This window comes from Chiroxiphia lanceolata, chromosome 5, assembly GCF_009829145.1.
Source record: "Chiroxiphia lanceolata isolate bChiLan1 chromosome 5, bChiLan1.pri, whole genome shotgun sequence".
Classification (NCBI taxonomy): domain Eukaryota; kingdom Metazoa; phylum Chordata; class Aves; order Passeriformes; family Pipridae; genus Chiroxiphia; species Chiroxiphia lanceolata.
In genome coordinates, this window is record NC_045641.1 from 35148482 (window position 1) to 35169460 (window position 20979).

Consider the following 20979-nt stretch of genomic DNA (forward strand, 5'->3'; position numbering starts at 1 on the left):
ACTGTGTACATTACGTACAAAGTTGAAGGCCAGATACAAAATTTGGACCCTGCCTTCTGTCATGAATGGGTGATTAGGCTGCTTAAAGAATCACCATCAAAGGTACTGGCAAAACCCCCAGGTTTTAGTATGAATTTGTGTGACTTTAACAGAGTTCAATGGCAAGGTTCACTCTGTTACTCACTACGTAGATGAGGCATACATAGGAAATCTTACCCAGATTGTTTTGATACAAAGGGCTCACTTAACATCCTCACACTTTACAGCTCTTCAGAGTTCACACTGAGAGCATACATGTAAAATCCCTGAAAATCTTCTGTGATCTCTCACTATGGCTGAAGTTGAATTTGATGGTGAATTTAACTTGAAGTGTGTTTCATAGGAGGAAAAACATTGAGGTACTGAAAATCAGGCTGTAGGATTTCCTTGGTGGGATGTCTGGAACAGCTGCAAAACAAGTAGGGAATGGTCTGTGTACAAGACCAAGTCAGAATGCTACTCATTATCCCTTTGATGCAGGTGGAAGAGAAAATAAATAATAGTTTTCTGGAGGTATACTTGTGTTTTTGTTAATTCCGCTGATGGGCTACACTTTTAAGTCACAATTCCCACTTTTTCTGTAGATAGCCCTCGCTACTCCTGTCTCCATTCTTGTGTCAATACGTTGCTTTTCCTTCTGTGTGACTGTTGCACACAGCAACTTGTCCTCCTGTCCTTACTTCTGTCGGGGTCAGTGCAGAACCTAAATGTATTAGAACTTCAGCTTCATGTCACATCTCACATCTAATGTTGTTGTCTTATTAATAAGCCTGCTTTCTTGAATTGAGTAGTGATACTATGGATGTCACCACAGAAAATTAAACAGAGAGTAGATGGCAAGATCTCAACGTACAGAGAATGAAAGCTTTTGAAACAAAGAAGCTTTGTCTTTCAGGGTGGTTACTGTATGTGTAGGTTAACTGTACTGTTTTTTGATGGACAGCTTGTAACACTTTTTTCAGAACTCAAGGTGTTAATTGTTAATGTATATTTGAGGAAGTTGAGTTAGATTAAAATATTTGGTAATTTAAAATATTTCCAAATAAATTTCCCATTTCTCAGATGCCTTGTCTGAAGGCAGGTGTTTTAAGATAGGGAGAAACTAAATAAGCAAATTTGCAGTGAGAAGTTGTTACAGAGGTTTTTAACAGATGAATGGGAAGACACAGGCGATAAAAGGCTTGGGGGTTTTTTGTAACTTCCCTTTTGGAACAGAACATTAAGAATGAAGAGATGCTGGAAGTTGGTGATAGGACTAGAAAGGTGGTGAAGAATGCTGTATTTCTTAGCAATGGACTAGACTTTACTAGGACATCCGAAGTTTTAGTATTTTGAACAATTTGAGAGCATTTGACAAAGGAATACAGAATCGTTGCAATTCTCAAAATGGTTGGAATAACTAAAAATTCACAGTTCAGAGGAAAGAGGAAGTGTAACTGTGCTGCATGTATGTGGTGCTTGTAGTCTGTGTGAAGGAGGACACGCCATATCACTCTTTTTTATTTTAGCATTTGTATTCTAATAAGGAAGGCACTCTAAGGTATAGAAGGAGTCTCAGTGTGTATCAGATTGAATCCAAGTGTTGTAGAGAATAAAGGTGCAGTAATTAAGAATGTTGCTTACTTGCCTGTGGAGTAAGTAAGCACTGATGGTCAAGCAAGGTGAACTGATGGCTCTGGCTAGGTAATTTTTGTTATAAATGTTGTCATTAAATGAGAAGTAAGAGGGACTGGTTTTGAGACTGAAGCAGTAAAGTCATGCAAAAGGCGTTTCCAGCACCAGATAAAAAACAGGTACTAAATGAGCATTTTGTTACTAGGTTTATGGAGATGGGTTATCAACCCAACCAGCTAGAGGTTTTCAGATTTTAAAATTCTGCTTTGTATTGCTACCAAACCCAACCTTAAGTTTGTGACTTGAATGCAAAATACTGAATTAAAATGACATGTTTTATTTAGGATTGCAGATTTAATACTTTTCTTCTCTTTATGCAGCCTAGGACCTTTGGTGAGTAAAGTGAAGGAGTATCAAGTGGAGACCATTGTAGATACCCTCTGTACAAACATGCTCTCAGACAAAGAACAGTTACGTGACATTTCAAGCATTGGTCTTAAAACTGTGATTGGAGAACTTCCCCCAGCTTCCAGTGGTAAGGCATTTTGTACTCAAGGATTTATCTAGTTGTGTAATTTACTAATTCAAAAAGATACAAAAGCCTGGTCTTTTAATGAAGAGATTCAGTTCATTTAGTCTTGGAACTAATTTCCTTTAGGGGAAAAACGTATGGCACAAATATCCTTTTAGTTTCTCCTTCTCTATATTGCTAGATTTTACTTCACAAGTTTAAAAACTTTTTCTGTTTTGCTGAAGGTTTGCATTAATGTGGAAAACAAACTTAGAGTATATGAACTTTGGTATAACAAGTTGAGTGTGAAAGCTTCTATTTTATTAATTGCCTGGTGGAACTTTTCTGGGGTATTGTAATAGCTAAATCTCATCTTGCTTTTTGATTGATAGTATGCTTTAAAATTGATTACAACTTGGGTATTTCTCTCTAACCATTTGATTTCTTGTCTCAATTTCTGGGAAGTGTTTTGGGAAGTACCTTGTGAATTACTGAAATGCTTACCTGCAGGTTTAAATGAAGGCAGTCTTTCCTCCCAAAAGAGATATTAATGTTGAACAGCTCATCACTTAATGGCATTACTTTTTATTCAAGTGCTTTTCAGATATCATAGCGTAGGAATGAGAATAGAGAAGTGATTAAAAAGGCTTTGGAAATGACATTTTTAGAGACTGAAGTCTCTTAAAAAAAAGAACTCTGATTTTAATATCCCTTTTGAAAGTCAACATGTAAATCTTGCTTTTATCAAGCGGCAGTGAGATGCATAAACTTTACATAAGCAACTAATTTTAAGTAAATTGCTTTTACAATTTAAAAAGCTTTTACACTTTCGTTTGCCTACACAAAATGAAAGATTTATGGATAGAGGTAAAGCTCAAACAAAAATGCAGGAAAATCCTTCAATATCATTAACATTCCTAATATAAAAAAACCCATGTTATTTCTTTCTCTCAACTCAAACATAGATTGTTGCCTTTTTTCTTAGCCTTTGTGGTAAGACATTTGACTGTCCAATTGTTATGTTTTAGTTGTAGTCATAGTTAAGAATTAACCATAATATATATAAACCAGACTTAACATAGGTTGGAATGGTATTAATTTCACACTGAAATTCCCAAAATGTGACTAAAAAAATTTCATGCATGTGAAGATGAATGCTAACTGTGTTGTTACCATGACGTGAGTTCCTTCTCATAATTACTTGAAACAACATTAGACAGTTTGAGGAAGGGGGAACTATAGAGTTGTTGTAAAGACATTTTTTCTTGTATTTTAAAATACTTTGGGTCTACCTTTTTTTCCTCCTTTCTCAAATGTTTCAGCAGTATTTCGGATACTTACTACTTAAGAAGCTTCTTGTGCAAAATAATTTTATTTTGCTTTTTCATTATACAGCCAGTCTTTAGAGATGGCTCTTCTTCTGTGCTTCTCCTTACCATGTAGTTTATTTCTCCATTTTTACCCATAGGCCTTTCATTTATTGCTCTAGACTTGTCTTGGCCTTCACTTTCCATTGCTTGCCCTACCAAAAGCAGTGTCTTTTCTGTTATATATACCTTCTGGGACAAGAAGCTCTCCTCAGTATGTTTGTACATAAATAGTCTTTTAGCTCTAATGCAGAGCATACATGACATTAGCAAACAAACTGACTGTTCAGGCTTGTTTTGTTGTGTGGGAAAAGCTTCTTTATGCTGAGATTAGGTTGCTTTCTGTAGTGGCAAACATGATCTCTGGTGTTAAAAACTCAAATATTATGAAAATGCTGAGGTTTTGTTGTTCTTTCAGGTTCTGCATTAGCAGCTAATGTTTGCAAAAAGATCACAGGGCGTCTCACTAGTGCTATAGCCAAGCAGGAAGATGTATCTGTTCAGCTGGAGGCACTGGATATCATGGCTGATATGCTGAGCAGGTAAACATCCATCTTTTAATATGCTGGTGAATGCTGATAAATACTCTTTAACACTTTAACTTTAGTTTTCCAAATGTAAAATTAAATTAGTTGAAGTTATATGAAATAATATGATAAGGTATTAAGTACAGGTGAAACTTAATTTAGAAAAAAAGTGAATGTATTGAAGATAATTGATTTATAGAATGATTCCTTTGTTATTTAATCTTCTGAGAACTGTAATTTTAGCTTATTTTAATGTTTATTTTTATATTTATTTATTTATATTTTAAACTAATTTCTTCTTTTAGAAAGTTCCTAAAGCTTAAATTTAAATAATTAATTGGAATCTTTGTGATGTTTGGGGAATATTTAAAGATTGTTGTACAGTATATGAACAAAGTTATCTAGATTCAATTGGTTTGAGTTTGTGTTTTGTCTGTTTTAAGGCAAGGAGGACTGCTTGTTAACTTCCATCCTTCAATTCTGACCTGTCTGCTCCCCCAGCTGACCAGCCCAAGACTTGCTGTGAGGAAAAGAACCATCATTGCTCTTGGTCACCTGGTTATGAGTTGTGGCAATATGGTTTTTGTTGACCTCATTGAACATCTGTTGACAGAGCTGTCTAAAAATGATTCCATGTCAACAACTAGGACCTATATACAGTGTATTGCTGCTATCAGTAGGCAAGCAGGTCATAGAATAGGTAAGAAAAATTTATAAATTATCTTTTACTTTAAAGTTTTTAGGTGAGAGTAATGACTTAGCTAATTTTTTTTTTCTTACCAGGTGAATATCTTGAGAAAATAATTCCTTTGGTTGTAAAGTTTTGTAATGTAGATGATGATGAACTACGAGAGTATTGCATTCAAGCCTTTGAATCTTTTGTTAGGAGGTAAGTCATGGGTACCTATTTCAGGCTTTCAGATCTGATAGTGTGCCATTGGATTGTAAGCTATCAAGAGACAATCTCCTTCATAGAAAATATTTTTGCAAGCTTTGAGCTGGAACTGTTTCTATAACTCTACCTTGTAACTTAACTGTTAAACAGGGTGTTATGTCTGTACTTTAGAAACTTCCTACCGTGCCATTGCTACTTGTGCAAACAGGAGGTGAGAAGTATATTTGTGTCCAGTAATGGTGACAAAAAAGTTGGCATCCAGAGGCTTATCTTAGTCCTTTTCAAACTTCCAATGTAGCGGATCCTGTTACACAGTAGCACTGCCCTTTCCGACCTTCCTTTCGGAATTTCTGTGATTCAGATGGGTGCATTGATCTTAGTTGTGTTGGCTCCAAAGTACAGGATGTGGCATGAAGTCGTTTAGGAATATTTTAGTTCTTCAAAGTAATTTGACATTGATTGTACTTTTTATTGTGCAGGTGTCCTAAAGAAGTTTATCCCCATGTATCTACTATTATAAACATTTGTCTTAAATATCTTACGTATGATCCTAATTACAATTATGATGATGAGGATGAAGATGAAAATGCTATGGATGCTGATGGTGGTGATGATGATGATCAAGGTATATTCTCTTGTTGGTTTGGGGGAGAGGGTGAGCTTGTGATCCTGTACCTGTCTGAGAAAATTGGTAGAGGTGGTATTGCTACTAAGTACCACCATTTGAGTGACTTGTATACTTTCATATTCATATTTTGTACCTCTTTTAAACATACCTTATGAACTTACCTCTTGGAATAAAAGTGTAGGATATTGTTGCTGGAGATCAGTGATTCCAAAGGTGAACATAAAATGCAAGACAAATACTTTAAAAGACTTGAAAGGTGGAGAAAGGCAGAAGTGTGTAGCATGATATAACTAAAGAGTAGCATGATATAACATCCGTTCGTGAGTTGAAAATACATACACAGCATGGGGAAGGCTTCTCACTTCTTTCCACTGTATTGTTACCTAATACGTAAAATCAGAATAGATTGAAAATTGCCTAGTATTTTTCTGTAGGATGAAAAAGTGTTTTAGACTGAAAGGTATAATGTATTTATTGTTAATACAGTGGCAGCTTTATGAAAACTTGGACACACAAGTAATCTGAATTGAGGGCATAACATTCCCATTCCTTAAGGAGAGAATGAGCTGCATAGTTGTTGCTTTTGCACCTGAGAAGTCTGTATTATTTATTTTTTTGTTGTTGTTATTTTTGGGGGCAGTGTATGGTTTATTTACTCCTAGAAAGAAGCAGACAGAATAATTGGCTGAGTCTTGATCAGCTAATGTTCATTGTTGCATTGTTGTTTATGTCACAAATAAAGAGGAATGTGCTTTAAATCGGTAGGCAGGCTGTAAATATGATGGGAACCTCGTTGTCCTGTTTGCAGTTTAGTACATGTGTAAGACTAGCGTGAAAAAATTGGCATAGAATTACAACTTAGGCCATTTAGAAGGCTTTTTATGTATGGCTTTTAACATACTTCTGAACCTATCTCTTCATGTGTCTTATGCAAAGAACCCAACTGTCTTCTTTTTTAATTGTTTAAAATGAAACTTGGTGCTTTGCTGGTCTAGATTTGAACTTACGCATAATTTATTTTTTTAAGGGAGCGATGATGAATATAGTGATGATGATGACATGAGCTGGAAAGTGAGGCGTGCAGCTGCTAAATGTCTGGATGCTGTGGTTAGCACACGACATGAAATGCTTCCAGAATTCTACAAAACTGTATCTCCTGCTTTAATAGCCAGATTCAAAGAACGTGAAGAGAATGTTAAAGCAGATGTTTTTCATGCATATCTTTCTCTTTTAAAACAAACTCGACCTGTGCAAAGTTGGCTTTGTGATCCTGATGCAATGGAACAAGGAGAGACACCTTTGACAATGCTTCAGAGTCAGGTTATTTGTCAAGATTTTTGTTATCTTTGAGAAGACATACTGAAGTTGCACCCTGTTCATAAGGATAGTTCATTAAATGTGCCTTATCATGCTTTCATCACGTGCAGGTTACAGTTTATTCCTGTAGTATTAACATAGAGAGCAAGCCAGGTAAACTGGCCCAAAAAAGTGCAGCAGTCTTGGAAACTGAAATTACTGACTCATGCAAATGTCCTGGTTTGATTTCAGTTGTTTACCATCACCTGTGAAAGTTGCATTACCAAAGCAAAATAGTTACTTTGTGCATTCTGTATGCAGACAATAAGCTCTAATGATTAAGATAAAACTTGATTTGCTACAACGTATTTTATTTGCAGAATAAAAAGGATAATGCTGAAAAACTTTTTCTAAGTGAATTATTTGGGTGGCTTTTCAGTTGTTACTCTCTACAGCTTTATTAATGCAAATCACCTTTTAAAGTTAAATTACTGTTTTTTTAAAACAATTATTTTGACTTTATTCCCCAGTGTTTCTGTAACTTATCTAGTTCTCTGGAGAAATCAGAGGGGTCGGGTGCACGTATTTCTTTATATGCCCCCCAGTAATCAATAATGGAAGAAATGTGAGCCATTGAATCAATTAACAGATGTGTGATGATTACAGGTCCCCAACATAGTTAAAGCCTTGCACAAACAGATGAAGGAGAAAAGTGTGAAGACTCGTCAGTGTTGCTTTAACATGCTGACTGAACTAGTAAATGTGTTACCTGGAGCCCTAACACAACATGTTCCTGTACTTGTACCAGGTATGAGAAACATGTTATTAACTTAAATATTTATTAAATTGGATGTGAAGTTTTGAAACATCAAAATATTCTAGTCCTGACGGCTTTTTGCAAAAGCCTTGAAATGGGACTTCTATTTAAAGAAAATGGCAAAATAACCAGCTACTATATGAATCCATATAAATATTTTAGTGACATATTTCCATTAATCTTAAAAACAGGGGTTGTCTCCAAGATTGAGGTTTTTTTCCTACTGTATCAAAAAAAAAGTTAATTTTCTTCTTAACTGCAAGATCAAGCTGCCTTCTTTTTCATCCCAACAGAGCAAAATATTGTCCATATTTTAGCTTTTGAAACTTAAAATGTTGAAGTTTGAAGTAACGATGAAAAGTAAGGTTGGAAATGTTAAAGGTTCAGAATTTCTTTATAATTAAGAAAATACATCACAAACCATCAAATTGCCCATATCCTCTGGTAGAGGAAGCTTAAAAACTAATTGATTGAATTAAAGTGCTGAAAGGGGCTTGGAAGCATTCAAGGAGGGTTGGGAGCTAGAAAACATAAATTCAGTATAGCTGCCTGCCTTTGGAAATTTTGAAGTGTTTTAGCAGACTATAAATTACCTACCCTAAAAATACATTTTTTGTTTTTCTTCCAGGAATAATTTTTTCACTGAATGACAAATCAAGTTCATCTAATCTGAAGATAGATGCTTTGTCCTGTTTGTATGTGATCCTCTGCAATCATTCTCCCCAAGTCTTTCATCCTCATGTTCAAGCATTGGTACCTCCGGTTGTAGCTTGCGTTGGAGACCCATTTTACAAGATAACATCAGAGGCACTTTTGGTTACCCAACAACTTGTGAAGGTTATTCGTCCATTAGATCAGCCTACTTCCTTTGATGCTACTCCTTACATCAAAGATTTGTTTACTTGTACAATCAAGAGATTAAAGGCTGCTGACATTGATCAGGAGGTCAAAGAAAGGGCAATATCTTGCATGGGTCAAATAATTTGTAGCCTTGGTGACAGCCTAGGCACAGACCTGCCTAGTACACTTCAGATCTTTCTAGAGAGACTGAAGAATGAGATCACTCGGTTAACTACAGTGAAGGCCATGACATTAATTGCTGGTTCTCCTTTGAAGATAGATTTGAGACCAGTTCTTGGGGAAGGAGTTCCTATTCTTGCTTCTTTTTTGAGAAAGAACCAACGAGCTTTGAAACTGGGCACTCTTTCTGCTCTAGATATTTTAATTAAGAATTACAGTGACAGCTTGACGGCTGCCATGATTGATGCTGTCCTGGATGAGCTTCCACCTCTGATTAGTGAAAGTGATATGCACGTATCACAGATGGCCATCAGTTTTCTAACAACACTGGCTAAAGTATATCCTTCCTCCCTGTCAAAGATTAGTGGCTCCATTCTCAATGAACTTATTGGGCTGGTAAGATCACCTCTACTTCAGGGTGGAGCACTTAGTGCCATGCTAGAATTTTTCCAAGCTTTGGTTGTGACTGGTACAAATAATTTAGGCTACATGGATTTACTGCGCATGTTAACGGGTCCAGTGTACTCACAGAGTACAGCACTTACTCATAAGCAGTCTTACTATTCCATTGCCAAATGTGTTGCTGCCCTTACTCGAGCCTGCCCTAAGGAAGGACCAGCTGTTGTAGGTCAGTTCATTCAAGATGTTAAGAACTCAAGGTCCACAGATTCCATTCGTCTTTTGGCTTTGCTTTCTCTTGGGGAAGTTGGGCATCACATTGACTTAAGTGGACAAATTGAGCTGAAGTCTGTAATATTAGAAGCATTCTCTTCTCCTAGTGAAGAGGTAAAATCGGCAGCATCTTATGCCTTAGGCAGCATTAGTGTTGGCAATCTTCCTGAGTATCTGCCATTTGTCCTACAAGAAATAACTAGTCAACCTAAGAGGCAATACCTTCTTCTTCATTCCCTGAAAGAAATAATTAGCTCTGCATCAGTGATTGGTCTCAAACCATATGTTGAGAACATCTGGGCCTTACTCCTGAAACACTGTGAATGTGCAGAAGAGGGCACAAGGAATGTTGTCGCTGAATGCTTGGGCAAGCTTACATTAATAGACCCAGAGACTCTGCTTCCGCGACTCAAGGGATACTTGGCATCAGGTGAGTAGTAGTAATGCATGTACATATTGTGGCTTTAAGGCAAATGGCTTTGTGCTATCTATTAATAAATGGATCTAGTTTTGCAAATGATGTGCTTAAATTTTGTGATAACTCTTGAAGTTTTGCTCCTCCCCACCCAACAATGGAATCTTAGGTGGTTCCATTTTAATAGAAGTTGCTAGTCATACATAAAAAGAATTACTTCTGTGTTCTGTTTTAAGCTATGGTAATTCAAAGGAGCATGAATGACAAAGGGACAAATTAAAAAGCCAGTTGCAACATGTTGACATTTTGGTGTAAATTATTTGGTGTATTCCTATTTTTCAGATAAGGATTCTGAAATTTTTAAGGATTAGGATGGATCATTGTGCATAATTCATGAATCAGTTTCGTGTCAGAACTGTATTCACGTGTTTGCTTTACGTGCTTCTACTTTTAAGGGGAGAGGTGGTTTTTTCTAGGCTAACGTTTGATCATACATAAACTGTTCTAACAGGCTTATTACTCAAATTTTCTGTAGCAGATAACATTACATGCTTATTGTGTCTTACAGTATTTTTTCCATGTTTGAAATGTTTTCTCCATAAATTTACTTGAGTTACATATTGCATTTCTAGTAATCAATAACCTTTCTTGTTTGGTGTTCTTAAGAGTATTAGAAGTCTAAAAAGAATGAATGGCAGTGAGCGTGATTTAGATTCTGTAGTTGTTCTGTTTTAATCTTGTGTATTCACACTTTTGTTTTGTATTAGGGTCCTCATACGCTCGAAGTTCGGTGGTTACTGCTGTTAAGTTCACTATTTCTGATCATCCACAACCCATAGACCCACTCTTGAAGAACTGCATAGGTAAGTTCTTTACTTTTACTGATAGCTTTTTTGTTTCTGGGCAGTAGAATGACATTTAAAATTTGTTCTTTGTGTTATCAGAAGTAAGTATTTTGCAGATACTAGGATTAGATGCTAATAATAACTGTTGGAAGAGTTCCAAGATGTTTCTGCAATAGCCAGTTATTTCTATTAATACTAGTTTGTTTGAATTCTGAGCAGTAAAAAATGTTTGATTAAAAATTCTGTGTATTGAAGCTGTGATGGGCAATACAAAAAGCTAGGACTTTTAGGAGAGGGAACTCAAAAACTGATTTCCTTTCTCATGTTTTTGACAAATTAAATCAGTTTGATGTAGTAAGGTGTACTATCTTTACCCAGAAGTGTGGTCTTGGAAATATTTAACATTCAGTCACTTAAAATATGCATGCGTGAATTCAGAGTGTTACCAGGTTTTGAATTGTAAATATAGGTTGTTATGATTTTGTAATGCTTGTGATCTGAAAGCATTTGGAATTGTGTATATTTTTACAAGGATAAGGTGATCAGAGCTTTCAGTGTAACGTTGGTATGATAAAGAGCCTTGCAATGCTGTGGCTTTTTGAACTTTTTTCATTTGTATTACAAAGATTTGTTTAATATGCTATGGTGAATGTTTTATACTTGAGTAATTGCAGGTTTAAAGATAGGTAAAAAATTATCTATACTACTAAGCTGAATGGGGAAAAAGCATAAAGTTTTGTGGGGAGCAAGGTTTCTATTTATGGATGAATGAAGTCAATTCCTATGTGTTATATTCATCACTAAGTTTACTTTTTTTTTTTTAATAATACATTCAAGAATTGCTTTAGGCATTTTCCCCTCCCACTGAAGCTGCCTTGCCCCTTTGGTTTCTGCAAATATTTATTGATTATTCAGTCAAAAATCTATTGGTATCTAGTACTTAAAAAATCTTAGTCATCTTGAGTTTTATTACCCCCGTTTCTTTTGTGTGTGTAGAAGTCACTTTGTTGGTTTTCTGATTTGAAAAATTTCACTCCTCACGGAGTTAGCTAGTAAAACTTCACAGACATTGTGGGAAAAATAAGATATATTCATGCAGCTATTTATTTTAACAAAGCTGTATTACGGAAGTATAGAAAATCTAATTTAAAAATGCCTGAGGGTAGAGTGGGATGAGAAGGTGTTGCTATGTTAATATATACTGAGTAGCCTTATTTTGTGGTAATTTAGGTATTCTCACTGTATGCCAATTTAGGGGTTAAAAATCAATATGTTGATAGTTTCCTTGAGAGGTGTTCTCAATTTCGTGAACTGCAGAATTGATATTGCTAATGCATATTCTGAGAGAATTTAATGAATAAAAGCAAAGGTTAAATATAATTTTCATTAATTTACATACTGTATCTTTAAAAAACAAGTTGAAATATCATTGTGATGGCCATTTATTTTGATGACCATAATGAAACTGCTGTTTTATTATACAAACTACTATATATAATTAAATTAATACTTTTCATATGAGTATGGTTTTATTTGTATAATCATGCTGAAATAGCAGGTGTCTGTTACATTAAAATAACTCCTGCACTAACCATGTCTTTTTGAAAGGTTAAAACTAAGCAAAGATATTTTTAAAGTTGCAGATTAAAAGGATCGTCATAGGTTATTTATTTCTGTATGCTTGCAGGTGATTTTCTGAAAACATTGGAGGACCCAGATCTCAATGTCAGGAGAGTAGCTCTAGTGACGTTTAACTCAGCTGCCCACAATAAACCATCTTTGATAAGGGACCTCTTAGATACTGTGCTTCCTCATCTTTACAATGAAACAAAAGTCAGAAAGGAACTAATCAGAGAGGTATGTTAACTAAGAAAAACAGTGCTAAATATATGTAAGTAGATAGATTTTTTTAAAAAATGTGTTATTTAACTTTGGTGTTTCTGTTTGCTGACAGGTGGAAATGGGACCATTTAAGCATACAGTTGATGATGGCTTGGACATAAGGAAAGCGGCTTTCGAGTGCATGTATACTCTATTGGATAGCTGTTTGGATAGACTAGATATATTTGAATTCTTAAACCATGTTGAAGATGGCCTGAAGGATCACTACGATATTAAGGTTAGCTGTCATTTTTCTCTGTGAAAGCAGTGACTATGTCAAAATATTTTAAATAGTGAATAAACTGACATGGTAAAAATATTATGTCCTATGCTTAAGTACTTCACTACGTTTGCCAGTTTCATTGAAGTGTGACTGTTTGAAAGGTTACACAGCATTGTAGGAAATATATCTCCATATATATGCTAGGCATGACTAATAGTTGTATTGGGTTTTTTTCCTCAACCTAGATGCTAACCTTTTTAATGTTGGTGAGACTGTCTACCCTTTGTCCAAGTGCGGTGCTGCAGAGATTGGATAGGCTCGTGGAACCTTTGCGTGCTACATGTACAACTAAGGTACTTGAATTCATTTAAGTTAATTACTTTGTGTTGTCTTATAGAAATGCAAACGAACTTGTGTTTAAAGAATACTTCAGTACTGCTGCAGCATTTTCTGAGTTATGATTGATAAGCTGGAGTAGGCAGGATAATATAAATAAGTGTGCCTTTATATATGTGTTAAATTTATTTAAATTACAAATCGAGGGATAGCCTTGTTAGCTTCTTTTTAAAAATTCTCTGTTTCTTTGCTGTCCTTTCTTTTGTTCCTTAAAAATTTAGCTGCCACTTGGGCAACATGTAAATCTCATTTTATTATAAATAGTGAAACTGGAAGACAGAGTTTTTCTGGCATCTGATGGTTATGTTGTTTCAGACAAGCATTTGGGTGATGAAGGCAGCGTAAAGTAGTCCTGGTTTCGTTGGGTTTTTATTGTTTATCCTGCCTCTTCATTTATATTACAAGATTATTGGATCTTGGCACAGTTAGTCTCCTTCCATTGCTGCTCATCTTGATCCACCTGTGTGCTGTGACAGTCATTTAATGCCATTTACCTTGCTTTTCCATTGTTGTAGTCTTCTATATTTCACATCAAGAAAATTGACTGCCTTTAAAGATAATTTGTGTTTGTATTACTGAAACGTCTTTGAAAATGGTAACAGAAGGTTAAGCACTTACTCTAAGGTCAACTTTTTAATAAATTCTATTCTCTGGAAACCGGGAGTAGTGTGATAATAGCAGTTTAATGTCATTTACTGACCTTACTAGGTAAAGGTTGGCTGCTGTAATTGCTTTGATTTGGTGATTGACTTGATAGTTTACAGCCTTTTTCTACTTACCTTGCAGTATTGCAGCTTCAGTCTATTTGTAAACAGTTCTGCTAGAAAGATGTTTAGGGGTGTTTTTTTTAAGAGCTTAGGTCATTTTGAAAGCTGTGCAAAGTGGTAGTATGGAAGGAAATCGGTTTTTGTAACATACATTTTTTTAAGGTGGGTATAGGTGGAAGTTTAAGTAAAGTTTCAAACATATTTTCATTTTTTCCCTAGGTAAAGGCAAACTCAGTGAAACAGGAGTTTGAAAAGCAAGATGAACTAAAACGATCTGCTATGAGGGCTGTAGCAGCGCTTCTAACCATTCCAGAAGCAGAGAAGAGTCCATTAATGAGTGAATTTCAGTCACAGATAAGCTCTAACCCTGAGTTGGCAGCCATCTTTGAAAGTATCCAAAAAGATTCATCATCCACTAACTTGGAATCAATGGACACTAGTTAGATGTTTGTCCAAAATGGGGACCATTATGTTGAACCATATGATGCACTGAATTGACAGGTTATGAGTAAGAAACAGAAAAAGCATATAATTACACATTGTTCTACTTTATTTACCTTTATGGAGACAGTTGGCTTTTCCCATAATTGCTTTTCTAGCATTATTCCAGAAATGTATTTCCATAATCCAGAATTTGTTAACCACTCTGTTTTAGTGGATTTGACCACATTTGGGAATTAAAAAGTTGACACGTGGTATATGGAAATAGGTTCCAACATCCATTTGCCCTGTAATGTTTAGGATTAAAATGTCAAAATTTTGTGACCATGATTTTTTTTTCTTTTGTTCACTCTTTCTACTTGTAAACAAAAAAGGGGGGGAGGTGGGAATCAAGTGTCCAGGTGCACCATGTTTTTTGTATAACTTTTTATTCTTTTTTGTTTCAGCTTCATAAATTGATTTGGCTGACAGATGAATTATGTGTAAGATTTATTATATTAAAAAGATGGTTTGGGCACAGTTCAAAAAAATCAGATGCTAATGTCATTTTTACAGATGTGGGGATTAGAAAACCAATATCCCTGTTGTGCACACTAATTTTGCATGAGCAAGTTTACAAATATATATTGTCTGTAAAACAGCATGTGCAGTTTATTCGTAATGCAAGTTAAAATAAGTTCTACTGTATCAGTGCAGTTTTCAGGTATTTTGACGTACAGGCCATTCATACTGGAAGGGATGAATTAAGGTTTGTTATCTTAACCTGGCTTTTTTGAATGCCAGTAGCATGACCCTGCAGATATTCTTACAGTAAACATGATGATTTCTGCAGTTTTCATGGGTTTTCATTCCCAAAGACTGGATCCACTGGAATTGAGGTGGACAAACTGTAAGATTGGAGTGGAATAGGATGAGGTGGAGGTAAAATGAGCAGAGAAAACAATAGCTGCTCAGTGGCTCCTGAACTCTGGATTCAACATTGCTTTTGTTATAAAAGTATGAAGGAAGTTTCTTTAGTGGATTCTATCTCCTGTTCTTTATCCAACAGCTTTTGTTAAGGCACTAGTATATGGTGCTACCTAGATAAGTATTGCCAGACCATCATTTAGTTCCTGTTGGAATGTTTTCTGGCACATGGGACCACCAGTGGGTTGCAGTGCTGCAAATGTCATACAGTATTTAGGTGAGACAGGAAACAGGGAATGGTCAAAAGACTGGAGAGAGATAAAAAGCCAACAGAAGAAAAAGTTCTTCTGTGAATATGCTGAGGTAATTTAGAAGCGGACCAGAAGTGGATAGCTGGCAGTCCTGCAATGAACTAGAGTTGGGAATTCAATAATAAAAAAAGAGGGGAGCCACTGCCTCAAATTGAGACTTACCATTACTTGTTAAATGCAACTACTTAGTTGTTTTGGTTTCTTTCCCTCTAAATCAGATCTGAATTTGATTTTTCTTAACTGGTATTTTTTAGCTAGTTTGATATTTTGGAAACCTGTTATGTGGGTATGTGGCATAAGCTGCTACATGACTAAATAAGCATACATTCTTATGACCTCAGAGACAGTTTCCTGTGAGCGTTGGGGCTTGGGGGCAAAATCTTCACCTTACATGCTTGCAGCTTGGGAAAAGCAGAGGAGATATTGGTACATTTTACCTTAATAGAAGGACCTGAACAAAGAAGTCTGTGAACTCATTGAATAGTAACAATTCTAATGCTGTAGAAATTTTTGAAAATGTAGCTTTCTCTGTCTCCAAAGTCTTCATACTAATGTAACAATTGTCTTCTAGAAGTAGTAATAAATGAGATGAAACATACCAACATATCTAAATGTCATGAAAAGGAGTGGGATGACTAGACAGAAACCATATGGTAGAAAAAGCACTGTGAATTAGGTGCATTTTATCTTACTGTATAACTCATCTACTTCAATTACAGCAATACACTGGCCTTCTAATTAAAAATCCATTGTGCTAATTAGTTGTCAACTAATCTTAGAACTTTTTATGTTAAGTTTTCAGAGTACATTAAAATGTTTTACAGATCTAAATCTAGGTGTGAGAATGGTATGATAAACGTGAAATGTGAGGCTAAAGTAGGAAAATGGAGTAGGTGACAATGGTAAGTGAACAGAATATTTGTAGCTGAGAGATTTGTGTGTGCATTACTACCATAACACAACACCTAATGTGGTGGATGCAAATCATCTTCACTTTGTTTTACAGTACATTGCAGTGGAGCAAGCTTAAGGACAGAATAGAAGGTTGAGCTATATTACATAGTGAATGCTTTCTTGCAGAAGAGTAATTTTCACTTTGACCACTGATGAAGAATGTGGGAACATAAGGATTAAGTCTTCCCTGTAAATTGCAGAAATTCCAACAGTGTGATTGTCTCCAAGTAGCAGTTGGTTATTTTGGTGATTCAGGAAGACAGACTCATAAAGGTTGTAACTGCATCACAGTTACTGAATTTTTTTATTAGTGTAACAAAATGTAACCATGTTAGGTGTTGAAATTCTGATGACTTTCATTAGATCACTTGATAGAAAGGTTTCTTTGGTTTTCCCTGCTGTATGTCCAAGTATTTGTATAAATCTGGTGTATTTATGCTTTTAGAGCAATTAGGTTCAGGTAATTCTATTAAGGATGATGTCAGGAATATATGCAGCTGTTCTTTAAATGCTAAATATTTGAAACTGAAATCCTACATTTCTCTAACTAAAACAAAACCAGAATTCTGAAAGGCTGCTCTTAAGATGTTTGATATGATTAGAATTTTCTCTAGTATTTTTCATCACTTTGCACATAGACAATTGAGACCAATTAATAAGGTTGCACATAACATAGAAATGGTTGACCAGTCCTTGCATTGCAGATTCTAGGCTTTAAATATTTTTGTATCTCAAAACTTGCCATCCTTACAAGGGAGGGTTTTTTTCTAAAATTATAAATTGAAAACTACCAGTACTTCAAGAACACTGCATTTCAAACATGTAAATTTATTTTTTATATGATTTACCTTCAAAATATTGCATCTATTACAGCAGTTGACAAAATAAAAAGAGCTGAACTGCTTCCGGTTGTATTTTTATGAGGTGAACAAAGTAGTACATATGCACATAAGCAACATTGCTTCCCTCAGGTGAAGGATTATTTTGACATTCCATCAACTCAAATTAAAAATATGAATTAAAAGTCCATATCTGCTTCTATTGTATTTACCTTAACAGATATTCTCAATAATGAGGATGGGAGCAAGTTCACCCTGATCTGGTGGACTGCTTAGTAGTAGGGATTTAGCAACTGTTCTCATGTTTACTGGTTCTTCCCCTTCCTCGCCTCTACTTTAGATGACTTTCAAAGCAAAGTAACATGTGACCTTGGAAGTGTGTGTGTGTGTGTGTGTGTGTGTGTGTGTGTGTGTGTGTGTGTGTGTTGTTTTTGTTTTGTGAATCCTCATCATTCTGACTGAAATGACACCTGTTTCTGCCAAATACCAAACAGTTAAGCCTACAGCCTCTGGGTTTTATTTCCCTATTGCTCTAAACTTCAGATAAAGTGTACCTTTGTCGGTTGCTGTTCTTAAAATTAATTTCAGAGAAATGAAAAATACTAGTCAGTTTATTACTTTTTTTTTTCCTTGTTTCCTTCTTGTTCTGAGGTGGGAAGATTTGCTTGATGTACTATTGAACATGAGGAGGTGGAGATTTTGGCAGCAAACTTTGCTCCCCTTTGCTCTCCCTAGAAGAGCTCTTCAGTATAGAGTTATAGCTCTTGCACTAAACCCGACCTTTTTGCATCTGTATCCATTTATAATTTTTCATTGTATCTGAGTTCAGGGAAGGAGAAGGAAATCGGAATTCTTGAGAATAATGAAGTAAATTAATCTTCCACAGCCAGTGTCGGTGAAGCAGGGAAGCTTTCTGCAAATGGGGCTTTTGTGAGAATCAGGCAATTTTGTCTTGGTAGGGAGTTAGACTTCTTTAGATTTGTTTCCACCCCATGAGGCTTTAATATTTCCACATAACCTTTGATGAGGAGAAAACTTCCTTCAGAAAGGTCATCAATCCCCCAAAACAAACAAAAGAGTTTCAGCTGATGTTCATCTGTGTGTTGTGGTTTAGGACATAACCCTGAACCACAGAAGAAATAAGAGCTTCTTTCTGAGAACAACACAAACACCATCTGGAAGACAGATGTTACCTCAAATATAGTGCTGAGAAAGAGAAAATGGAATCTTACAGTGAAAATATTTTAATTTAAAATAATTCTCTTTACATTCTGTCTTTGATCATATTTTTGAAGAATGGGAAACACAGAAGGAAAAGAAAAAAGTAATTGGCAAGTGTTGAGCTGTGATCCCAGAACTTAAGGGGTAATTTCTATTCCCTGTTGCCTCTTAAAAAAAAAAAAAAAGACGTATTTTGATAAAAGTACATAGTAATTCTGAAAATACTTTTATTCTGAAGGAGTTAAAGCTGTTTTTTATTATATTGTCACTATTTTTTTCTTTTATGTGGATTTCTCTGACCTGACAGTTCTGAGTCAGTTTAATACACCTGCTAAAGCCTTTAGGAGATAAGCCATGTCACTTGGTTCAGTGCAGTAAAGATGTTCCTGCAGTAGATGATGTTTGGAAGTTGCTCTTTCCCACCGTTCTTTTAATAGATTAAAAATACCTGGTCCTATATGACTTTTTACATGTAGTTTCCATTCAACCTCTAGCCTTTTTTCTGTTCGACTGGACAAGTATTGGACTCCTGAGCATCGGATTGCTCTCACTTTAGATGCCACCCTTTCTGGGGATTCTTGATGTTGTAATCTCAAGTCTTCTAGAAGACTTTTTTCTTCAATCCTTACTGAGGTATTTGCTAGAAGGTTCAGTTTTGTCTCCCGACATTTCCATTGTGCAAGACAGTTCTTTCATTAATTCTATGTAGTATTCATTTTACAGAGGGATTTCCTGCAGAGATGCCATCCTTACAGGCAACTGAATGCTATTTTTGAGGAAGTTCATAGTTCAAGCACCCCTCTCTGCAGTGAAAATACCTAACATATCTAAGGAGAAAACAGAATAATGTGTCATATGCACAGAATTCCATGGAATGTGGCTTCATGTAAATTTTTCTCTTGCCCCTCAATTTCTTAATGCTCACAACTGCTTCAAATGATCTAAAGGTCTAGACCAGCTTGCCAGTAAGGTGTTTCAAGTAGTAACAGTTGAGTTCTGCCTACTGATGGAATGTATGGGAAGAGCTACTTCGATTCTTTTCCCTCCACAGCTACTGATCTTCATGCAGATGGCAACTTTGAAATGTCAGCCACATGTGACAGAAGGGTAAAAATTGACCAATGTTTTAAGAAAAGAAATTAGATTTCCTGTCATCAATTCCTTTTCAAACAACCCATATTTTTTTTCCAATACAAAGATGATCAAATGAGTATTAGGAGGGCACTATATCAAAGTGACTGAGTTCTTATTTTAACTAACACTGTAGGCTGAAAACCCATGACTATGGTTTGAATAGTGACTTGTTTACAAAAACCATATAATCAAAATTGAAGTGTGGAATGGAAGATGCACATGGACAGAGATGGTTGATTTTAGTACCTTGGCAGGTACATTTTCAATGGTTTGAGTACACATATTCAGGTTGAAACAGTTGGATATCCTCAAGGGCTATGGAAGGACAAAATTTTCTGAAATAGTAAAAATTTCTGGTTGTTTATGAATGAATTATTTCAGGTCTGTTGGGTGGCTGAACATGGCTGGTTCAGAAAACTTAAAGCTAAAAGGACAACCAGGGCAGGCTATTGCATGCAAAGGTGAATCTACATTCTAATGGTGTTTGGTGAATGGTTAATATTTGTTGGTCTGATTTTTCTTAATACTCCTGTCATTAGGTGTTTATTGATCCAAGACAGCATAATTTAGCTTATCAACACAACATTCTACATGCTACCCAAGTTGTCTTTGATAAAGTGATTGGAAAGAGTGCAAAAACAGTTTGGCAACAAGCTGTTTTTGGTTTGGGTTTTTTTCCCCATATATCTTAAAATATGGAAGTGTGTGAAAAAAAGGTCCATTGGCAGGCTTAGGTACTTCTGTATACAGAGGTCAGGAAGAAAACTGCAGAATATAATGAACATTCTTGGATCAAAGTATTTTTTGGTTTTTGTCCTGAAGTGCACACCAGGAACAAACAAATTCTGGTATGGCTGGCCAGATAGACCTGGTAAAATCCTACATGTCTGTGGGATCAGACCTTCTAGCTGAGAGAACAAATGTCTCTTTGAAACACAGGAATTACCGAAGAGAATCTGACCTGTTTAAAAAAACCCAAAGGCTGCCATTGTGATATGTATGCGACTTTATATGCTTTTAGCTACATCATGTAAGAAAGGTATATTCTGTACTACAGAAAGAACTTGGGAGCTATTTTGCAGTTGTGCTTCTTAACACGAGCAGTGAGGGCCCATAGTTGTGAGTAGTGTGAATGCTGAGCAAAATACACTTGTGAAATGGAGGCAGAAAAAGTCTGATCATGTCTACCCCATCATTCAGTTCACATTGGAAGAGGTAATAAAATTGATGTAGCTTTGTTTTGCTTGAGATCAGGTACTT

The 20979-nt window shown here is 35.7% G+C and overlaps 1 protein-coding gene across 1 annotated transcript in view; it reads left to right on the plus strand.

The window, feature by feature from the left end:
• The window catches only part of CAND1 (cullin associated and neddylation dissociated 1), a 30284-nt gene extending 14115 nt beyond the window's left edge, over positions 1–16169 (plus strand). The window contains exons 3-15 of the mRNA XM_032688048.1: positions 2034–2188; positions 3950–4073; positions 4502–4758; positions 4842–4947; positions 5433–5578; positions 6609–6901; positions 7544–7685; positions 8323–9816; positions 10569–10664; positions 12334–12503; positions 12601–12765; positions 12996–13103; positions 14133–16169. Coding sequence (XP_032543939.1) covers positions 2034–2188; positions 3950–4073; positions 4502–4758; positions 4842–4947; positions 5433–5578; positions 6609–6901; positions 7544–7685; positions 8323–9816; positions 10569–10664; positions 12334–12503; positions 12601–12765; positions 12996–13103; positions 14133–14357 — 3481 coding nt within the window. The 3' untranslated portion in view covers positions 14358–16169. The remainder of the gene's footprint in view (positions 1–2033; positions 2189–3949; positions 4074–4501; positions 4759–4841; positions 4948–5432; positions 5579–6608; positions 6902–7543; positions 7686–8322; positions 9817–10568; positions 10665–12333; positions 12504–12600; positions 12766–12995; positions 13104–14132) is intronic.
• The last annotated feature ends 4810 nt before the right edge of the window (positions 16170–20979 follow it).